Source organism: Leucoraja erinacea, chromosome 8 (genome assembly GCF_028641065.1).
Source record: "Leucoraja erinacea ecotype New England chromosome 8, Leri_hhj_1, whole genome shotgun sequence".
NCBI classification, from domain to species: Eukaryota; Metazoa; Chordata; class Chondrichthyes; order Rajiformes; family Rajidae; genus Leucoraja; species Leucoraja erinaceus.
The window spans coordinates 63,394,383-63,414,244 of NC_073384.1; the positions used below are offsets into that span (position 1 = coordinate 63,394,383).

The 19,862-nt window shown below is 41.2% G+C and overlaps 1 protein-coding gene across 1 annotated transcript in view; it reads left to right on the forward strand.

Moving 5' to 3' along the window:
* The window catches only part of LOC129699771 (spectrin beta chain, non-erythrocytic 1-like), a 181,261-nt gene that overhangs the window by 111,603 nt on the left and 49,796 nt on the right, over positions 1 to 19,862 (forward strand). Inside the window, 6 exon segments of the mRNA XM_055639839.1 lie at positions 7,481 to 7,632; positions 16,739 to 16,912; positions 17,160 to 17,251; positions 18,542 to 18,622; positions 18,725 to 18,840; positions 19,205 to 19,317. Of these exon segments, the coding sequence (XP_055495814.1) occupies positions 7,481 to 7,632; positions 16,739 to 16,912; positions 17,160 to 17,251; positions 18,542 to 18,622; positions 18,725 to 18,840; positions 19,205 to 19,317 (728 nt within the window).

Sequence of the window (19,862 nt, forward strand, 5' to 3'; positions counted from 1 at the left end):
TTGCATATGGCGTGCACAGCCTAAAGTTGTAAGACAACTTGCATTCTACCACCCCCTCTCACCCCCATTCTGCCTTCTCCCCATAACCCTGACACCAGTACTAATCACGAAACAATCAATCTCCCCCATAAATATACCCATTGACGGCCCCCATGGCCTCCTGTGGCCCAGTGTGTTGCAGTTTTGTGTGCCAGTGGTATCACTCTCATGGTCAACATCACATATTTTCAATTTAAATTCATGAATCAAGTGGGGACCACAGGTGTAGTCATGAAAGGTGTTTGTTTGCAAGCTGCGTGTTCCCATCTTGAAATGGATATAGCCATGAATCTAAACTCATCATTAAACGCAATTTTGTGAATTTTGATATAATTATATTCCAGTATTATTAAAACATAATTAAAATGGTAAATGTAATCATTGTGGTTTCCGATAATGACAACACAACAACATGAGCTATGATGGGATAAGTATGGAAATCCTTGGTTCAAAGTTTAAACAATGATTTCAACCTCGACTCTGTGACCTACCTGAAAGTCGTATGTGTATATCTGCAATTTTTATTAATTATGTATCTGCTGCTTTGGGTCATTGACTGAGCTGTGTAAAAATCTATGCCCATTTCTTAAATTCGAAGAAACCTTTCTAGTCAAACATTGGAAAATATTTCAGTGACGCTTATTCTGATTTTATCATTGATAATTTGGAAAAAGGTTAGTTTTGTTGTAGGATAAATGGAACAATTATTGCAAAGGATTGCAGCTACATTAATTTATAAATATGTCCCAAAAGTAACTCATAATATTGTAAAAGTGGGAGTGGTCCCAGACACATATTTCGGTCAGACAAGGACGTGTGTCAGAATCAATATCAAGAGAACAAAGATAACACTTTTTTAATTTAACTGTCGTATTTGCTCTTTGGATTTGTTTGTCCAAGAAAATAATTGTTCAATGAATTGTTAATTTTCATTTGATATACATTAATCTAAGGTATGAGATCTTAAATTTCTACGTTTAGACTGATAGATAGAAAGCAAGAAATGTTGACATTTTACATTAAGGATGACAATGGTGATCCAGTCATTGAATCTTTATAATACGATACGATAGAAATTTATTTATCCCAGGAGGGAAATTAATTTGCCAACAGTCATAAAAAAACCACAAAATACATGAAACATGAAATTAAAGCGACAAGTGGAAAGGCTTTGGGAATGTGCAAAGATTGGGGGGGAGTGAGGGGAGTTGGTCTCAGTCTACCCCATGACAGAAGGGGGAGGAGTTGTACAGTTTGAAAGCCACAGGGAAGAAGGATCTCCTGTGGCGTTCTGTCCTACATCTTTGTGGAATCAGTCTGTTGCTGAACGTACTCCTCAGGTTGACCAGTGTGTCACGGAGGGGGTGAGCTGTATTGTCCCGGATGCTCTGCAGTTTGAGGAGCATCCTTCCCTCCAAGACCACCTCCCCATGAATCCAACTCCACCCCCAGTACGGAGCCAGCCTTCCTGACGAGTTAGCTGATCCTATTGGCGTCTGCAGCCTTCGCCTCAGCACACAGCAGCGAGGAAAATGGCACTGGCTACCACTGATTGGTAGAACATCAATAGCATCTTACTGCAGACGTTGAACAAGCGGAGCCTTCTCAAAAAGTACAGCCGGCTCTGTCCCTTCTCGTACAGGGCCTCAGCATTCCTGGACCAGTCCAGTTTACTGTCCAGGTACACTCCCAGGTATTTGTACTCCCTGGTAAATTGCACACCCACACCATTGATGGGGACAGGGGACAGGGATGTTCCTCTCCTCCTAAAGTCCACCACCAACTCCTTAGTCTTGTCAGTGTTGAGCTGCAGGTGATTCAGCCCACACCACTCTACAAAGTTGTTGACTACAACTCTGTATTCAGCTTCCCTCCCCTCACTGATGCAGCCCACAATTGCATCTGAAATTTCTGCAGGTGGCAGGAGATGGAGTTATATCTGAGGTCCGAGGTGTAGATGGTAAACAGGAAGGGAGAGAGGACCATCCCCTGTGGGGCGTGTGTTGCTCACCACCATGTCTGTGGGACAGTTCTGTAGCCTGATATATTGTGGTCATTCTGTCAGTTAGTTGTTGATCCAGGACACCAATGGAGCATCCACCAGCATCTTCGTCAGTTTGCTCCCCAGGTGCAGGCCGGCCGGATGGTGTTAAAAGCACTGGAGAAATCAAAAATCATGACTCTCACAATGCTTCCCACACTGACTCATTGTAACTAATCCAGAACCCATTCTCAATCATTTAGAAAGAGTGATTTACAAAAGAATTTAAAACCTTGTTGATCTGTGGCATATACATTTATTTGGACGTACTTAGGTCTGCTTTAAAGACCAACAATGTGATGTCCGATATTAATTTTATCTATCCTTCTGATAGAAAGATAAATAGTTTTAAATAAACATAGATATGGAAAAGAAATGTCTTCATTGTTAAGTGTCACCTGAAATTAACATAATGCATTTTTATATTGTCCCGATCTCTAAAATAAACAACCAATCTCTGAATCAGTCTGAAGAAGGGGTTCGACCCGAAACGTTGCCTATTTTCTTCGCTCCATAGATGCTCCATAGATTGGTTGTAAACAAAAATGCTGGAGTAACCCAGAAACTGGGTTTCTCCAGCATTTTTGTTTACAACCAATCTCTCATGTAGCAATTTGAATACTGTGGCTGGTCTGTGCAAACTATTTGGGAACTGCAATTTTTTGCAGAGACTTGTGATTGTTTTAATGACTTGTCATGTAAAGAATATTGCCTTTAATGGGGATGGTAATCAGATCTGCATCTTTAAATGCCACTTTTATGATGTAACCAACTAACAAAATTTGCATTACGGAGTATCTTTGGGGCGTAACTACAAAGGCATTGCAGAGTAATCAGACCAGCATCTTTTTTTTATGACTGGCAGACAAATTGGTGGTAGTTAGGAAGTCCCATTAAAAGTTAAGTTGGCTTGGCCTTAATAAACCCGTAATGTTGTACTTAGTTTTTTTTAGTTTTTTAGTTTTCGTTTTAGAGATACAGCGCGGAAACAGGCCCTTCGGCCCACCGAGTCTGCACCAACCAGCGATCCCCGCACAGTAACACGATTCTACACGCACTCTTTTTCCGATACCAATTAACCTACAAACCTGCACATCTTTGGAGTGTGGGAGGAAACCGGAGCACCCGGAGGAAACCCATGGAGGTCATGAGGAGAACGTACAAACTCCACATAGGCAGCACCCGTGTTCAGAATCGAACCCGGGTCTCTGTCGCTGTGAGGCAGCAGCTCTACCCGCTGCGCCACCGTGCTTGACACTTGTATCAGGATAAAGTCATACAGCACAGAAACAGGCACTGTGGTCTAACTCATCCATGCCCAGCAAGATATCTAGCGGTTTATATACCCCTCAGCCTCCTACACACTAGGGAGAAAAAGCACAGGCTATTCAATCCCTACTTATAACTCAAGCCCTGCAGTCCTGTTAACATCTTTTTGAATTTCTTCTACACTCTTTTCAACTTAATGAGATCCTTCTCATAGCTGTGTGACCAGAACTTAACACAATACTCTACAACATGACATCCGAACTACTGTAGTCAATGCCCTGATGGCTGAAGACAAGCAGGCAAAAATAAAACCTTGTTCAACTGCTCTACGTTTGTTGCCACTTTCAGGAAACTATGTACCCGTACTCCTAGATCTCTCTCCCTGCAACACTATTGAGGGCTCTGCCATTTACTGTACTGTACAGGTCCTGCCCCGGTTTATCTTGCCAAAATGCAACACTTCACTCTTGGTTGCGTCGAATTCCATCTGTCATTTCCTGGCCTCCAGTTCATCAAAATCCTGTTGTAATCTGAGAAAATCTTCACTGACTGGTCCATCGCCAATTTTGGCATCATCCACTTATGTCATCATGTTGTATATATATTTCTGCAACATGATACCAATGTAACATGAATTGGATTCATTGTTTCTTTGCAAAAAACTATGGCAACTCATGAAATACATTTGACTCATCTGAAGAAGGGTCCAGACCTGCAATGTCAGTAGACCATTCCCTCTACTGATGCTGCCTGAACCATTGAGTCTCTCCAGCTCTTTGATTTTGCTGAAGGTTGCAGCACCCTCAGTTTATTGTGTCTCCATTAGGATGATCAGACTGGGATTTCTTAACTTAGTCTGACAGTTTACTCTTCTCACCCATGTTCCTCCTCCATTATTATATAAAAAGTAGACCTTTCTGGCACAGTTGGTCCTGATACTGATCAGCAAGGTTTCTTAATATAATTAGATAACATTGGTGCAGGATGAAGAGCCTTATGAAATGCTTTGAGAACTTTTCACAGATGAAACCCACTCCTCCTGTTATTGCAAGCCGTCAAATTATTTTTGAAGAAAGGGGAAATATAAAACTATTGAAATAGTTTTATAATAGAAAACAATAAATAAAGCACAATTTAAAAAAACAAAACACACAATGTTTCTTACTATCTCTGCTCCCTAAAGCTCTGCCATCCCATTTGAATGAATGGGTGTATGGATTGTGTAGCAGGTCTAGCCAGGTCCAAGTTCCGCAGCAGATTCATTGAGCCTGGGAATCTCAGCAAGCTCCTGTTCCCTCATTGGACTCCATGCCGTGTTCAACAGTAGAGCCACTATGTTCAGGACTTCCACATTTGCGTTGGAGACCCAAACCCTGCTGGAACTTGGCTCCGAGAAATGTTGGCAGAATCTGGGCCATTCTTTTCCTAAGAGAAGCCATTCAAAGATTTTTGTTGAGCAGAAAGCCAGTCCATAAAGCAAAAAGCTGCACATGAGCATGTTAATGAAAATATGACTTTCAGTTATAAGGAGATTTCTAACTGATGTCTGATTCCTGATGTGAAAATAATGGAAAGGTTGGAAATTGAGAATATACATGCTCATGAAGTATTCAGCAGTGTTAGAACTGATACTAGAATTCAATTTGAGATTAGGCTGGGCAAAGTTATCTGTTTACTGCAGGTTTGTATACTGTTTGACAATGCCCTGATGGCTGAAGACAAGCAGGCAAAAATAAAACCTTGTTCAACTGCTCTATGTTTGTTGCCACTTTCAGGAAACTGAAAGGTATAAAATCCATTCATGGTTCTTTCCACTACAATTGTAAATAGAAAATAATATTGCCCTCATTGCCAGCATGATATTTGAATATCGCCATCTCAGGAGAAATTTGTCAATCGACATTGCAGATGATAATGCCGGGGCAGCTGAAATATTTTAATGAAATGCTGTGTTCGTAAGGTCATAAGTGATAGGAGTATAGAATTGGGCCATTCGGCCCATCAAGTCTACTCTGCCATTCAATCATGGCTGATCTATCTCTCCCTCCTAACCCGATTCTCCTGCCTTCTCCTCATAACCTCAGACAACTGTACTGATCAAGAATCTATCTCTGCCTTAAAAATATCCACTGACTTGGCTTCCACAGCCTTCTGTGGCAAAGAATTCCAGATCCATCACCTTCTGACTAAATACATTTCTCCTCGTCTCCTTCCTAAAATAATCCTTTAATTCTGAGGCAAAGACCTCTAGTCCTAGACTCTCCCATTAGACTCTCACATCCACTCTATCTAAGCCTTTCACTATTCTATATGTTTCAATGAGGTCCCCCCTCATTCTTCTAAACTCCAGCGAGTACAGGCCCAGTGCCGACAAATACTCATCACAGGTTAACCTTTCATTTTTGGGGTCATTCTTGTAAACCTCCTCTGGATCTAAACCTGTCCACGTTTGTTGAAGCTCAGACACCACACAAGGTTTACAACACTGTTAGCCTTCAAATTATATTTTGAGATTCATGTTGCGAACCTCGATTAAAAAAAATATAAGATAAATATTTCTTTCTTTTGCTAGAAAGACATTCTATAATAAATGTTCTACAATTCACAGAAATCAAGCATCACCGTTCATTAATAACCTTCACACCTACCAATTAATTAAACATTTGAACTGTTAATTATATGTTGCTGCAATGAGAATGTACTCGGTGAAATGGCATTGCAAAATTTAAGAAAAAATATTTCTGTCCAAATGACACTTTAAATTCAAATTAGAAATGAAAGACAATAGAATTATTCCTGAAAACTTGGTAATTATAAAGATTATCTATTTTGATAAACATATTTCAATCCTAGTATATTACAAACTTCGATAAGGTTTCAGATAAGAAATGGGTCAAGCTCTGCTTTAAAAATAATCAATGCTTCTTCCATAACCCTTTGTTGAACTGGGGTGGGGGTTTGGGGGTTGGGAGAGGGGAAGGATTTCTCATCTGTTATAAATTGGTGGCACATTTGTTTCAAATGCAGATGCCAACTTTTGGGTTCTTCCCAAGACAAAATATCCACTGCAAATTCACCATGTGGCAGCCCCTCAGAATCTAATATGTTCCAATCAAGTGTCCTTGCAGTTTTCTACGTTCAAGTGCAAACAGCGTTAAGCCCCTGTCCCACTTTCACGACTTAATTGGCGAGCTCTGCCGAGTTTGCCCTTGACTCATACTCGCAGCATGGTCGCCACGAGGTCGTAGGAAGTCGTAGGTCACTCTTCTTCATGCTCGTGAGTGGTCTCCGCGTACTCGAGGCCTCAAGTAGGTCGCGGCGTTTTTTCCAGCATGATAAAAAATGTCCAGGAGTAAAAATAAAGGTCGGCATGGAAAAAATGTATACTTTTTACTCGTAGGTAGGTCGTGATGGTAGTTGTATGTAGTCGTAGATAGTCGTAGATCGGTAACTGGCCCAAGAAAAAAATGCAAACATGACATCATTTTATCATGTGATCATTTCCACTCGTAGCTAGTCGTAGTTGGTCTTAGGTGTGAAAGACTGAGGTCGAGGAGGGTCGTAGGAGGTCGTAGACATAGTCGTTGGAGGTCATATAGTCTTAGAAGGTCGTAGACATTGTTGTAGGAGGTCTTCTACTTTGGCGAGTCAACACGACCTTGACATTTTATTCAACTCATCTCGGGTCTGCTAAACTCGTGGATTAGGTCATCCAAGTGGGACAGGCCCTTAAGGCTGCTCTAAAACAATCTGCACATTCTAGGTAATAGTCCAGCAAATCACTTCTGGTCTGCCTCCAATGTCTTGCTTAAATAAGGACATCTACAATTTACGCACCACTTCAGATATGGTCTCATGTAAATCTATCAGGAAAATTGAAGAAAGTGAAGTAAAATATGCAGTCTTAAATTCTGTTTCCATGATCAGAATGATCACCTGCCCCAAGTTTCTGGTTGTGGACTGATTCAGTCCTTGGTCCAGGTTTTTTGCGTTTTTTTAAGTCCTGATGTAATTCATTCTGTTTGTTTATTGGATTAAACCCCTTAACGTTTGTTTTTAAGTTTGAAGATATCTTCAGCATTGAGCAATAAATAAACCAGCTTTAATTTTGTTCTGTTTTTCATTTTATAGACGAACGTGAAGCTGTTCAAAAGAAAACTTTCACAAAATGGGTGAATTCACACTTGGCACGAGTGTCTTGCAGAATCACAGATTTGTATACAGACTTGCGCGATGGCCGAATGCTGATCAAACTGCTCGAAGTCCTGTCAGGAGAAAGACTTGTGAGTATTAGTTTCAGCGACATAGGGTTATAATTAACCTATGACCCTTAAAGTCCTTTCTGCCAATCAATGAGATCATGGCTGATTTGTGACCTAGATCCTTTGCCTTTATCCCACACCCCTTCGTATCTTTGGAGCTGGGAGATCTTATTTAACCAGATTTGCAATTAATAAGTGACCTGGCATCATTTGCCACTTTTGGAAGGGAATCACAGATTTCTGCTACCCTCTACATCTTTTCTTCACTTCTGAGAGGTCTGGTTCTTATTTTCAAATTCTATTTCAAAAAACTAGACTCAGACATTACAAATTTTACATGGGATTACAAATCCCATAGAATACAAAGAGCACACCTTAGTAAACCAAAAGAGATGGGTGGTCTAGCGCTCCCTAACTTTATGTACTATAATTGGGCAGTAAATATTAAAAATATGATTCACCTGCTAGACAACTCTGCCCAGCAGGTGGACTGGATTGTAATGGAGAGAGAGGACTGCTCTCCGTGTAATACAGGAGCGACTCTCCTCTCACCAATGAATCTGAATAACAAAAATTATAATAAAAATCCAATGATACATAGCACAATTAGAATTTGGAAACAAATAAAACAGAATCTAAAATTAAGAAATCTATCTCTTTTAATGCCAATAGTCAATAACCCATCGTTTAAACCCTCAATTATAGATAAATCATTTACACAATGGGAAAGAATGGGAATCAAAATGCTCGGAGACTTGTATGAATTTGGAAAATTATTATCATTTCAACAATTACAACGGAAATATAATTTGAAAAATAATCAATATTTTAAATATCTTCAAATCCGTGACTATCTGAAAAAATACACAAAAGACTATCATAACATGCCCCCAGACTTATTGGATGAAGCCATGAAGACAAAGGCTGAATTCGCAAATCTAATACCATACTTATACAACATTATTTTAAATATAGAAATACCTTCAACCGATGGTATTAGAAGAGACTGGGAACAAGAACTAGCTATAAAAATTTCAAAAGAGAGCTGGGATAAACACTTACTATATGTGCATAAATGCTCGATCAACGTACGACATACTCTAATTCAATTCAAAACATTATATAGACTATATTATTCAAAAAGTAAAATAAATAAACTTTTTCCCAATGTCTCACCCATTTGTGATAAATGTCAGTCACAAGAAGCTACCATAGAGCACTCTTTTGTTTTCTGTATAAAAATTCAAAAATTCTGGAACAAAATATTTGAAATCTTCACAAAATTATTTAAAATAAAACTTGTACCAAAAGCACAATGGATCATTTTTGGAATATCGGAAGGTAACCCCAAATTAAATGTGTTTCAAAAGAACTTACTTAATTACGGGCTAATAATGGGGGAAAAAGCTTATACTCAAATTTTGGAAAAATGATCCGATACCAACAATAAAAATGTGGATTTCAAACATGTTCGAAACACTACACTTGGAAGAGATGAGACTCCACCTAGCAGGCAAAGCAGATCACTTCCAAAAGACGTGGTCTGCATTTACGGAACTATTACAAGCATAAGGTGCAATAGTAATTTAAAATATAAATGGTATCAGGATCTGGTAACGGGGGGTATAAAATAAAAAAAAAATTAAAACACGGTTGGTATATCCTTTTTTGCGGATTTTTGTGTTACAATAGAACGATTGTTTTTCCTTTTTTTTCTTTTCTTTCTAGGGTCTTATTTCCTTTCTTTACTTCCTTCTCTAATTTCTTCCCTAAGGGGCTTTCTTTCAACACTTTCCTGCACCTTCACGATTCTTGCTCTCTTTCCTTACTTCTTTTATTTCTATCTTTTTTAAAGCTCGAAAAACGAAGTGGTACAACAAATGTAATAAGATATATCTGATGTGTATTATTGTAATTTACTGTACTTCTAACAAAAATAAAATTATTATCTTTTAAAAAATAAATAAATAAATAAATAAAAAGACATTCTATTTCCACAATCTACTCTTCCAACCATCAGATATAATTTCCCTCCACATGCCGAATCGATTCCACATAAAAGTCAAAAAGTATAATGAAGTTACTTGTAATGTAATGAATGTCCTTATTATTTCTATCATATATGTTTACAATTTTCCGCATTCCATTCCATCTGCCATTTCTATTTACTTAAACTTTTTGCAATCTTCTTACAACCCTTCTTGCTTTCTACATTATATCCTTAATAAATTTAAATATAATGAATGTCCTTCCAAATATCAGTGTACTGCCATGATTTGTGTGCTGTCTAATTGTAGTCTAATCCTTGGATTTCAGCTATCGTTCTAATATGAATTGTAGGGGGCAAAATGGAAATGCCACGCAGAGTAGGTGTTTGAAGTGATGGGCGACTTAAACTGGTGCCTGCACACCAGGAGGCTAGCCAAAGCTGACCTGTCGAGTGTGACATTAGTACATTTTATATATTCTCAGATGACAAGATTACTTAGAAACCTGATTAATAGTGATTTAAGGTTTTAATTACAGGATGGAGCTCAGAAATAATTAATTAGGCCACAAACAGAATGAGTTGATTATCCACAAATCTAAATTCATTCATAGTAGATCTAAATTTCTGTTACAATGATAGCTGCACGCATAATCAATGAAATTCCTGTTGGGCATTGTCTGCAGTTTCCTGTCACCAGATTAGCACAATCCACATCCCTATTTACTAATCATTGGCCCTCACTATTGTTTACCCTGCCACATGGGCGATGAGTGTGCAACCCTTCCTCACCCCTTCCTCACCCCCACCTCCTGCACCCCTTCCTCACCCCCACCTCCTGCAACCTTTCTTTACCCCCTACTTTTTCCACCAAAGACCAAAGCATTCTTTGAAAGATGTGATGTGTAGAACTGCTGACACAGTTAAACTTTTGTATGGCCGTAGGCAGAAGGATGCATTGACAGAGGTATTTCTTTAATATCCCTCGGTGAGGTTTAATATTTCTTTAATATCCCTGGGTGAGGTTTTGGCTCTGCTGGCTGCATTCAGATGACATTCAGAATTCTTGCTAAATTAAAGAAACGCATACAGCAAAAGTACCTCTCTCCCCCCCCCCCCCCCCCCCCCCCCCCCCCCCCCCCCCCCCCGCCCCACCCCCCCCCACCCCCATACCAGCTTCAAAGTTGTCTTATTGAGTCTCATTGTCTGTAACTCATTCACCTAATACACAGCTAACAAAGGCCTGTTTCCTTTATCATCGTTACTTTTTAGCAAATCTTTCTTTAATTTGTTCTATATCTTTCTACATCACTGCCTATATCTCTCGTTTCCCTTTCCCCTAACCACTCAAGGGCTTGTCCCACTTGGCAATTTTTTCGGCGACTGCCGGCGTCAAATCAGGGTTGCCGAAAGATTTTGAACATTTCAAAATCCAGCGGCGACAAAAAAAATGTTGCGACACTTGAGGAAACACCGTGCATCAAACGCCATCAAGCCACATCGTGCCGCAACTTTTTCGGTGACCTGATACGTCAGTTAATGATGCCGGCAGTCACCAAAAAAATTGCCAAGTGGGACACGCCCCTTAGCCTGAAGAAGGGTCTCGACCCGAAACGTCACCTATCCCTTTTCTCCAGAGATGCTGAGTCACTCCAGCTTTTTGTGTCTATCTTCGCCTTAAACCAGCATCTGCAGTTCCTTCCTACACATCGCTATATATAAATATCTGCATCAATTGTAATATTTTAAGAACGGAACCAAGTCCCTAATCTCTGAGACGAGATTTTCTTTTGAGAAGATCTTAGATCTTAGAAGAGTTAGATTTAGCTCTTAGGGCTTAAGGAATCAAGGGATATGGGGGGAAAAGCAGGAACGGGGTACTGATTTTAGATGATCAGCCATGATCATATTGAATGGCTCGAAGGGCCGAATAGCCTACTCCTGCACCTATTTTTCTATGTTTCTAAGAAGCGGTGTTATAAGTTATTAAAGGTAATTTGTAGTAATTATGTGTGTTACTGAATTTGCTTAATTGGATTTTTAAAATTATTCTTCCTTATCTATGTAGAATGCTCCATTGCTCACAATTCTAACCAGCTGGCAAAGAAATTACTGTAAAATATCAGCATACTCTTAACTGAGCTGTGTTATCATTTCCTATATGTGTATCTTGCATGAAATTACAAATATTACAATCAAAACACAAAGTACTTGTGCTTTAACACCAAGATAAGTGCTCAATCAAGAAAACCAAGCCCAAAGCCAAAGTACTATCTAAACTAATTATACAAACTTATGCCAGGCCAATAATTAACTCCATATGCAATAATCAGCTACCTACATGTTCACAAGCTCATTCAAAAATACTGATCGTGTAGATGTAAGTATATCATTGGGGTTATCAAATGGGCACCTCCTTCCACTGGTGTTTCATTGAATTAGGTCCATGACACCTCGGGAAGGCTCAACAGTTAAGGGGCTGTTCCACTTGGGCGACCTAATCTGCGAGTTTAGAAGAGTGTCTTCGACCTTCAAACTCGCAGCATGGTCGACATGTGGTCGTAGGAGGTCCTATGAGGTCGCTGGAACTTTCCTTCCTGCTCGAGGGAAGTTCCCGAATACTCGTGGCCTCAGCTAGGTTGCGGAAATATTTTCAGCATGTTGAAAATTTTTCTGCGAGTAAAATTTGGTCGGCATGGTTCTTTTTCACTCGTAGTGCAGTGGAGTGGGGTCCCTATTTAGTTGCAAGCAGTCGAGGGCAGCCGTAGGCATTCTCCTTCACTGACTGGGCATTTTGATTAGCTCATTGGAGTTTTCAGGACCTCGGAAGACATCCTGGTAGATAAAATAAACGCTGGACTTTATTAAACTCATTGAAAGTGCCTCCACCCCTTCTCCCCCCCCCCTTCTCCCCCCCCCCCCCTTCTCTCCCCCCCCCTTCTCTTCCCCCTTCTCTCCCCCCTCTCCCCCCCCCCTTCTCTCCCTCCCCCCCTTCCTCTCCCCCCCCCCCCTTCTCTCCCTCCCCCCCCCTTCTCTCCCTCCCCCCTTCTCTCCCTCCCCCCTTCTCTCCCTCCCTCCTTCTCTCCCTCCCCCCTCTCTCCCCTCCCCCTTTCTCTCCCTCCCCCCTTCCTCTCCCCCCCTCCCCCCTTCTCTCCCTCCCCCCTTCTCTCCCTCCCCCCCCCCTCTTCTCCCCCTTCTCTCCCCCCCCATTCTCTCCCTCCCCCCTTCTCTCCCTCCCCCCTTCTCTCCCCCCCCTCTCCCCCCCCCCCTCTTCCCCCCCCCCCTCTCTCCCCCCCCCTCTCTCCCCCCCCCTCTCCCCCCCCCTTCTCTCCCCCCCCCTTCTCCTCTCCCCCCCTTCTCCCCCCTTCTTCTCTCCCCCCCCCCTCTTCTCCCCCCCCCCCTTCTCTCCCTCCCCCTTCTCTCCCTCCCCCTTCTCTCCCCCTTCTCCCTCCCCCTTCTCTCCCCACTTCCCCCCCTTCTGCTCCCCTCCCCCCTTCGCTCCCTCCCCCCTTCTCTCCCCCCTTCTCTTCTTCTCCCCCCCTCCCCCCCCCCTTCCCCCCTTCTCTTCTCCCTCCCCACTCCCCTTCTCTCCCCCCCCCCTTCCCTCCCCCCCCCCTCCCCCTCCCCCCTTCTCCCTCCCCCCCCCCTCTCTCTCTCCCTTCCCCTTCTCCCCCCCCCCTTCTCTCCCTCCCCCTTCTCTCCCTCCCCCTTCTCTCCCTCCCCTTCTCTCCCTCCCCCTTCTCTCCCTCCCCCTTCTCTCCCTCCCCCCCCTCCCCCCCCTTCTCCCCCCCCTTCTCTCCCCCTCCCCCTTCTCTCCCTCCCCTTCCCCCTCTCTTCCCTTCCTCTCCCTCCCCCTTCTCTCTCCCCCCCTTCCTCCCTCCCTCCCCCTCCCCCTTCTCTCCTCTCCCCCTTCTCTCCCTCCCCCCCTTCTCTCCCTCCCCCTTCTCTCCCTTCTCTCCCCTCCCCCTTCTCCCCCCTCCCCCTTCCCCCTTCCCTCCCCCTTCTCCTCCCTCCCCCCTCTCTCTCCCTCCCCCCTTCTCTCCCTCCCCCCTTCCCCCCTCTCTCTCCCCCCCCCCCTTCTCTCTCCCCCCCCCTCTTCTCTCCCCCCCCCCCATCTTCTCTCCCCCCCCGGGTGTGAATTTCAGACAGCGCTCCCCCACTTTCCAGGCACCCCCCCTGTGTGTGTCGGTCGATCCAGCTCACAGTTTCAACGCAATCAGTCGATCCAGCTCGAGGCTTTCCAGGCGAGTGCCCTCGAGCTTGAAGGTCGAAGCCACTCTTCCGGACTCGCGGATTAGGTCACCCAAGTGGGACAGGCCCTTTAGTTTCGGCGCCTTGAACAACCACCTTCACTACCTGCTCTCACCACCGAGTCAACCAGTATCTACAAAATAAAGGAAACTACAGATGATTGAAAGTTAATATAAGATAAATGATCTGTGGAACAGTGGTCTCAGGTTCCAGCTGGTCCAAATGATTCTGCCGTGTTCTTGGCTACAATTGGATCTAATTTCCAATCCAATAATAGTATCCTTGGCATTTTCACACTGCCGTCTATCACAATTCTGCATGTTTTAATTATCTTTGTTTCAAATCAAACCATGCAGTTTTGAGACTGCATGGTGTCAATCATGCAGCTCCATGGATTCTGCAGCTCCATGGATTCTGCAGCCATTTTACCTGTTGTCAGGTAATGCTGAATAAAAGTGGTAGCGTTTGTCAGTTTTGCAAAAGGTTTGCAAAATGAATGACATTGCACAACAGTAGCAGTGAGGGTAAAAGCTGCTGATTATATAAAGGAACTGTTTTGTCTTATGAAGACAATGGAGTTAAACACACCCAAATTTTAATATACTCACAGGAAAGATAACATATTTACTGAAGATTAAAGATTAGTCTGATCATTAATCACCGTAACAATATTCTCATTGTTAGGACTTTTAAATGGTCATTGGCTTCCAAAAGTAGATTCCGTCTTCAAATATAATGTTAAGAAAAACATTCTTCTGTTTTATTTTTAATATATATCTCGCATTCAGTGGAGTTGTGATTCTGACAGTGTACATTATTACCTGGTTCTGTGCTTGCATTGAATATTGTAAAATGACCTACTTCACTGAATTTACCTATCAAGACAGCAATATTATATTCTTCATTCCAGCATTTATTCTCCATGACATATATGGACATCAGCTCCTTTCAGCAAATGGTCAGAGAGGCAAAAAAAAGGCAAATTGTTAACATTTTGTAAAATATTCAAATTTTCTGTCAGTTTGTTGTTCGATTCTCTTCTTAAATAAAAGTCTGATGAAATATGGTTAATAATAACTGGTTACGCTTAAAATGTTTCCATCTGTGAATGTGCCATTCGTCAGATTGCTTAACATGCTATTTATTCAGATGAAACGACGAATCATTAACATATCGTGTGGTATTTTGCCCTGCTGTTGAAGTTATCTAGACGATTGTGCAATTTTCAAAATAAGAACATAATCGTGCCATCTCAGCCTAATATTCGTGATTAGTGTCAAGCATTCCTGGCCCAAGTTCAATGCATGTTAGGCTCCATTGTGAACGAGCTGTAAGAATATCTTTGTATACAGTATCAGTCAAGTTGTAGCCAAAAAAGTCATCGGCTTGGATACTTGCATGAAAGGATTGGGAAAAAGCATTACTGGCTACCATAGCTAGAAATAGCCAGGAATCCGTGATCTTGTTGACTTTATTATCAGGATCTATTTAAATATTTTAACTTCCATTTCGCAGTTGACTGCTGAGGGATTGAGATGTTGCCGGACTATTTTGCAGGAATGGCAATATATGGTGTTTAGGAAGATCAATGAGAGGCGCTTCTAAACATAGCCACAAAGAGGAATGAGGAGAATGTTCACTGAAAGGTGAAAGGTTTATTAGAAGTTAATTTGTGAGGAAAAGGCAAACACTCCCAGTCCACATGGAGCATAGGAAAAGCCTTTTAACCTCACTTCATCTGCTTGGAGTTTTGAGCTCCGAGAAATTTATCAGCATTTGTACAAGGAGCAGTTAGGCTCTATCAACTGTTAAGGACAGAACATCGATCTGGGCTTAAAGCATTTAGAGCAAATTTACTTAGGGAACAATCTCTTCAAAGTATAAAAGAAGCAGAACTTGTGGCAGTAACTGCAGCAACCTTTCACAATAAAACAGCTTAATTGCCTCCAGCAAGGTATGAGTGGAGGATATTTGCACATCTTATCTGTATGAAATCGATCTCATTACTTAAACATAGCAATGCTGCACCTGGCTTAGTTACTAAGGCAATAACCTCTCTAGCCAGGACTAACACTTGCTACCAAATGCAGCCATAATCTAAATGTAGGAAATACCACTTATTTTATATATCAAAACCAATGACTTGCTTTTTCAGAGGAGGTTACAAGACACACCTAAACCTGCAGTGAAATGAACAGTTTGCCAGGCTGCAGATAGGTTTCAATTTCCCAGCAACTTAACCCTTTTCTATAATCCCTTTTTGCCTATTGAGTTTACATTTCCCTCAAGTCTCATGTTCTCATTTGTCTTGAATCATTTTTGAACTTTCTTTGGCGGTTTACTTGGAGTACCACAACATCAATTCAATCTGCCAGTTCCTCTACATTCCAATGTGTTAAGTGTTTTGGTCGCCACATCCCCCCCCGGACTGTGCATGAAGTGAAGCAGAAAGGAAGAACTCGTGGCAGAAACTGGAGGCAAGAAAAGACCAGAACAAATCAGGGCCAGCAGCAGTTGGCCTCAGGAAGGGTGGAGCCAATAATGGCCCATTGTTGACTGGGGAAGGTGTGAAAACAAGATGTAACCAGTGGAACTAGTAGGATGACGAGGGGAGGGGAGGGGATGGAATGTAGGAGTTATTTGAAAATAGAGAAATCAATGTTCATAGTGCTGAGTTGTAAGCTGCCCAAGGATATCTATCTGGAAATAGATCTGTTCACTTATTATATTTGATAAGTAATTCTTCAAATTTAGGTTATTATAAACGATTTCCCTTTAACTCAATGATATTAGAAAAAAACAGGTTATATTCCAGGAGAATCAATGGAATAATATTTATCATACTTAATGATGTTTGGTATTTTTACTTTCTTTCTCTTTCTCTACCAGCCTAAGCCAACAAAAGGACGAATGAGAATCCATTGTCTTGAAAATGTTGACAAAGCCCTTCAGTTCCTTAAGGAGCAAAGAGTACATTTGGAAAACATGGGATCTCATGATATTGTGGATGGAAACCATCGACTGACTCTTGGTCTGATCTGGACTATCATTCTCCGATTCCAGGTAAATTCAACAATGGAATGAACGCCTCTGAGATCTTTAGGTGATATAATTGTGTTTCTGTTATTTTTCACAATTTTTAGCCATTTTACTAAAATTGAAGTAATAATTTTGTACAGCAACTAATGTCCTTAAAACGACTTACCTCTTCATTTCAACAGTACAATTTGGGTGCAAGAATAAATAAAATTGAATTGACGGAAATATATTGATTGAGTTTGTTTGATCGACATGTATGTTACTTCCTCAGATCCAGGATATCAGTGTTGAATCAGAAGACAATAAGGAAAAGAAATCTGCAAAAGATGCCCTGCTTTTGTGGTGCCAGATGAAAACCGCAGGGTAAGCAGCACCACGTGAATTGTTGAATAAAGTATCCATACAGTTTAGTCAGAGGGTAGTGAAACTGTGGAATTATTTGCCACAGAAGGCTGTGGAGGCCAAGTCAGTGGAAATTCTTAAGGCAGTGAAAGAGATTTTTCATTAGTATAGATGTCAGAGGTTATGGGGAGAAGGCAGGAGAATGGGGTTAGGAGGGAGAGATAGATCAGCCATAATTGAACAGCGGAGTAGACGTGATGAGATGAATGGCCTAATTCTGCTCTTATCACTTATGACGTTAGTTTGGGGTGAAATAGTGGGCTTTTTATTGAATCTACTATGTCTTTCTTGAACATGGTATAATGACACTTCTGTAAATGTTTTTGTTTGAATTTTTGACTGGCTATCTTTTCATAAGATAAATTAATTTCTGACAAGTGAAAAATGTTAAATTGACATGAGTAGCTAAATTTGCAGCCTGCTCAATTGGTGCTATTATTTCCAAATCCCTCGGCATTGCTGGCTTTTGTTATTGGGATTAAAGTGAAATTGAATATGTTGACCTATTTTTGGACGAACACTCGAGTTAAGAATCATCCCAGGGTATCTAAACGCTAAGTCTATACATTTGTCATGATACTATTAACAGTTAGCAGCAAATTCATTTAGAAGTTGAGTTGTGTTGTGTCTGGTGTAATGGTGAAAGCATTCTGAAGCTTTTTTAGAAGCTAGTAGGAATTTGCCTTTTTTTTCCAGCATCTATCAGTATGGATTAGAATTTAAAATTAGTCCATAAATGGTATTTTCACCTGCTCTTTATTTTTTAGAAAATCAATTTCTTCATCTGTGGGATCCTTTATTCTTGACCTAAAGTAGTAAATTGTTAAATAAATTGTTAAATTGTAAATTTAGTAGATCAGGTACATGTTTGCGTAATGTTGGAGGTTTTTTTTACTTGTTGCTATGTTTCTAGTGCATTATATTCTACTGTCCAGAAGTCCAAAAATGACTTTGCACGAGAAAACAATTCATGTTTGTAGTGTAGTAGCTATAGTGTATTTGTATATTTTCTTGCAATCCTAAAATAATTCTTCAGAGATAGGAATTCGTCCACTGTGGTTATGATATTATAACCAACAAGATTCACTCTTGTGTAAACAAATGATAAATCTGTTCATTAAGGATGCTGAGAGTTTTAATTAATGTGGCAACCAGGAAAACCTCTCATGAAATGATACTTTAGTAGTTTTAACTTGCACTCCATTCCTGTATTAAAAATCAAATTAAAGTATTTTTCCTGTCCTGCCATAGCTACCCCAATGTCAACATTCACAACTTTACCACCAGCTGGAGGGATGGCATGGCATTCAATGCTGTTATCCACAAGCACAGGTAAGTTAGCTAAAAATAAATATTTGAATAATTATAACATCAAGTTTTGCCAAGTGTGGACAAGTGCATCCATTTCTACTCACAATGTTTTCACTTGGTCAGGCCGGATCTGATTGATTTCGACAAACTTAAAAAGTCTAACGCACACTACAATCTCCAGAATGCTTTCAACCTTGCAGAGCAACACCTTGGCCTCACTAAGCTGTTGGACCCCGAAGGTTAGTTTTCAATACTTCATCTTAAAATCGTGTTCTTATTTATTGGGGTGGGGGTGAAACATTATAATGTCTTTTGTCAGCATTATTTGTGTAACTTTTTCCCCCAGATTATCTTTGGCGACTCTCCACTGAAAAGCAAATGCTTTTTATTTCTTAGATTATTTTCTGCCTGCCTCTTTTCTCTCTACCATCTCTCCCATCGGGTCACTAAAGGGATTGTGAGAGGTATTCAACTACATTGACCATCATTAGATTCCTCCTTCTCTCAGATTTGCGCAATTTAAAACTTGTCGTTGCACTGTATGTATATGGGCTGTCTTGAACCCTGCCATGTAGTAAGGCAACATTCTGTACTTCTTGCCAGATGTCAGTGTTGACCACCCCGATGAGAAGTCGATCATCACCTACGTGGTGACATACTACCATTACTTCTCCAAGATGAAGGCCCTGGCTGTGGAAGGAAAACGTATTGGCAAGGTATCTTAACAGTTTGAATAAACTATATTATGATATTTTGAGACTAACTCTCAGTAATAGGAATAAACATTGTGGTATCATTTTCCATCCAAATCTGAGGAAAGACATTGTTGCCATAGAGGGAGTACAGAGAAGGTTCACCAGACTGATTCCTGGTTTGGCAGGACTTTCATATGAAGAAAGACTGGATAGACTCGGCTTGTACTCGCTAGAATTTAGAAGAATGAGGGGGGATTTTATAGAAACTTACAAAATTCTTAAGGGGTTGAACAGGCTAGATGCAGGAAGATTGTTCCCAATGTTGGGGAAGTCCAGGACAAGGGGTCACAGTTTAAGGATAAAGGGGAAATCTTTTAAGACCGAGATGAGAAAAACATTTTTCACACACAGAGTGGTGAATCTCTGGAACTCTCTGCCACAGAAGGTAGTTGAGGCCAGTTCATTGGCGATATTTAAGAGGGAGTTAGACGTGGCCCTTGTGGCTAAAGGGATCAGGGGGTATGGAGAGAAGGCAGGTACAGGATACTGAGTTGGATGATCAGCCA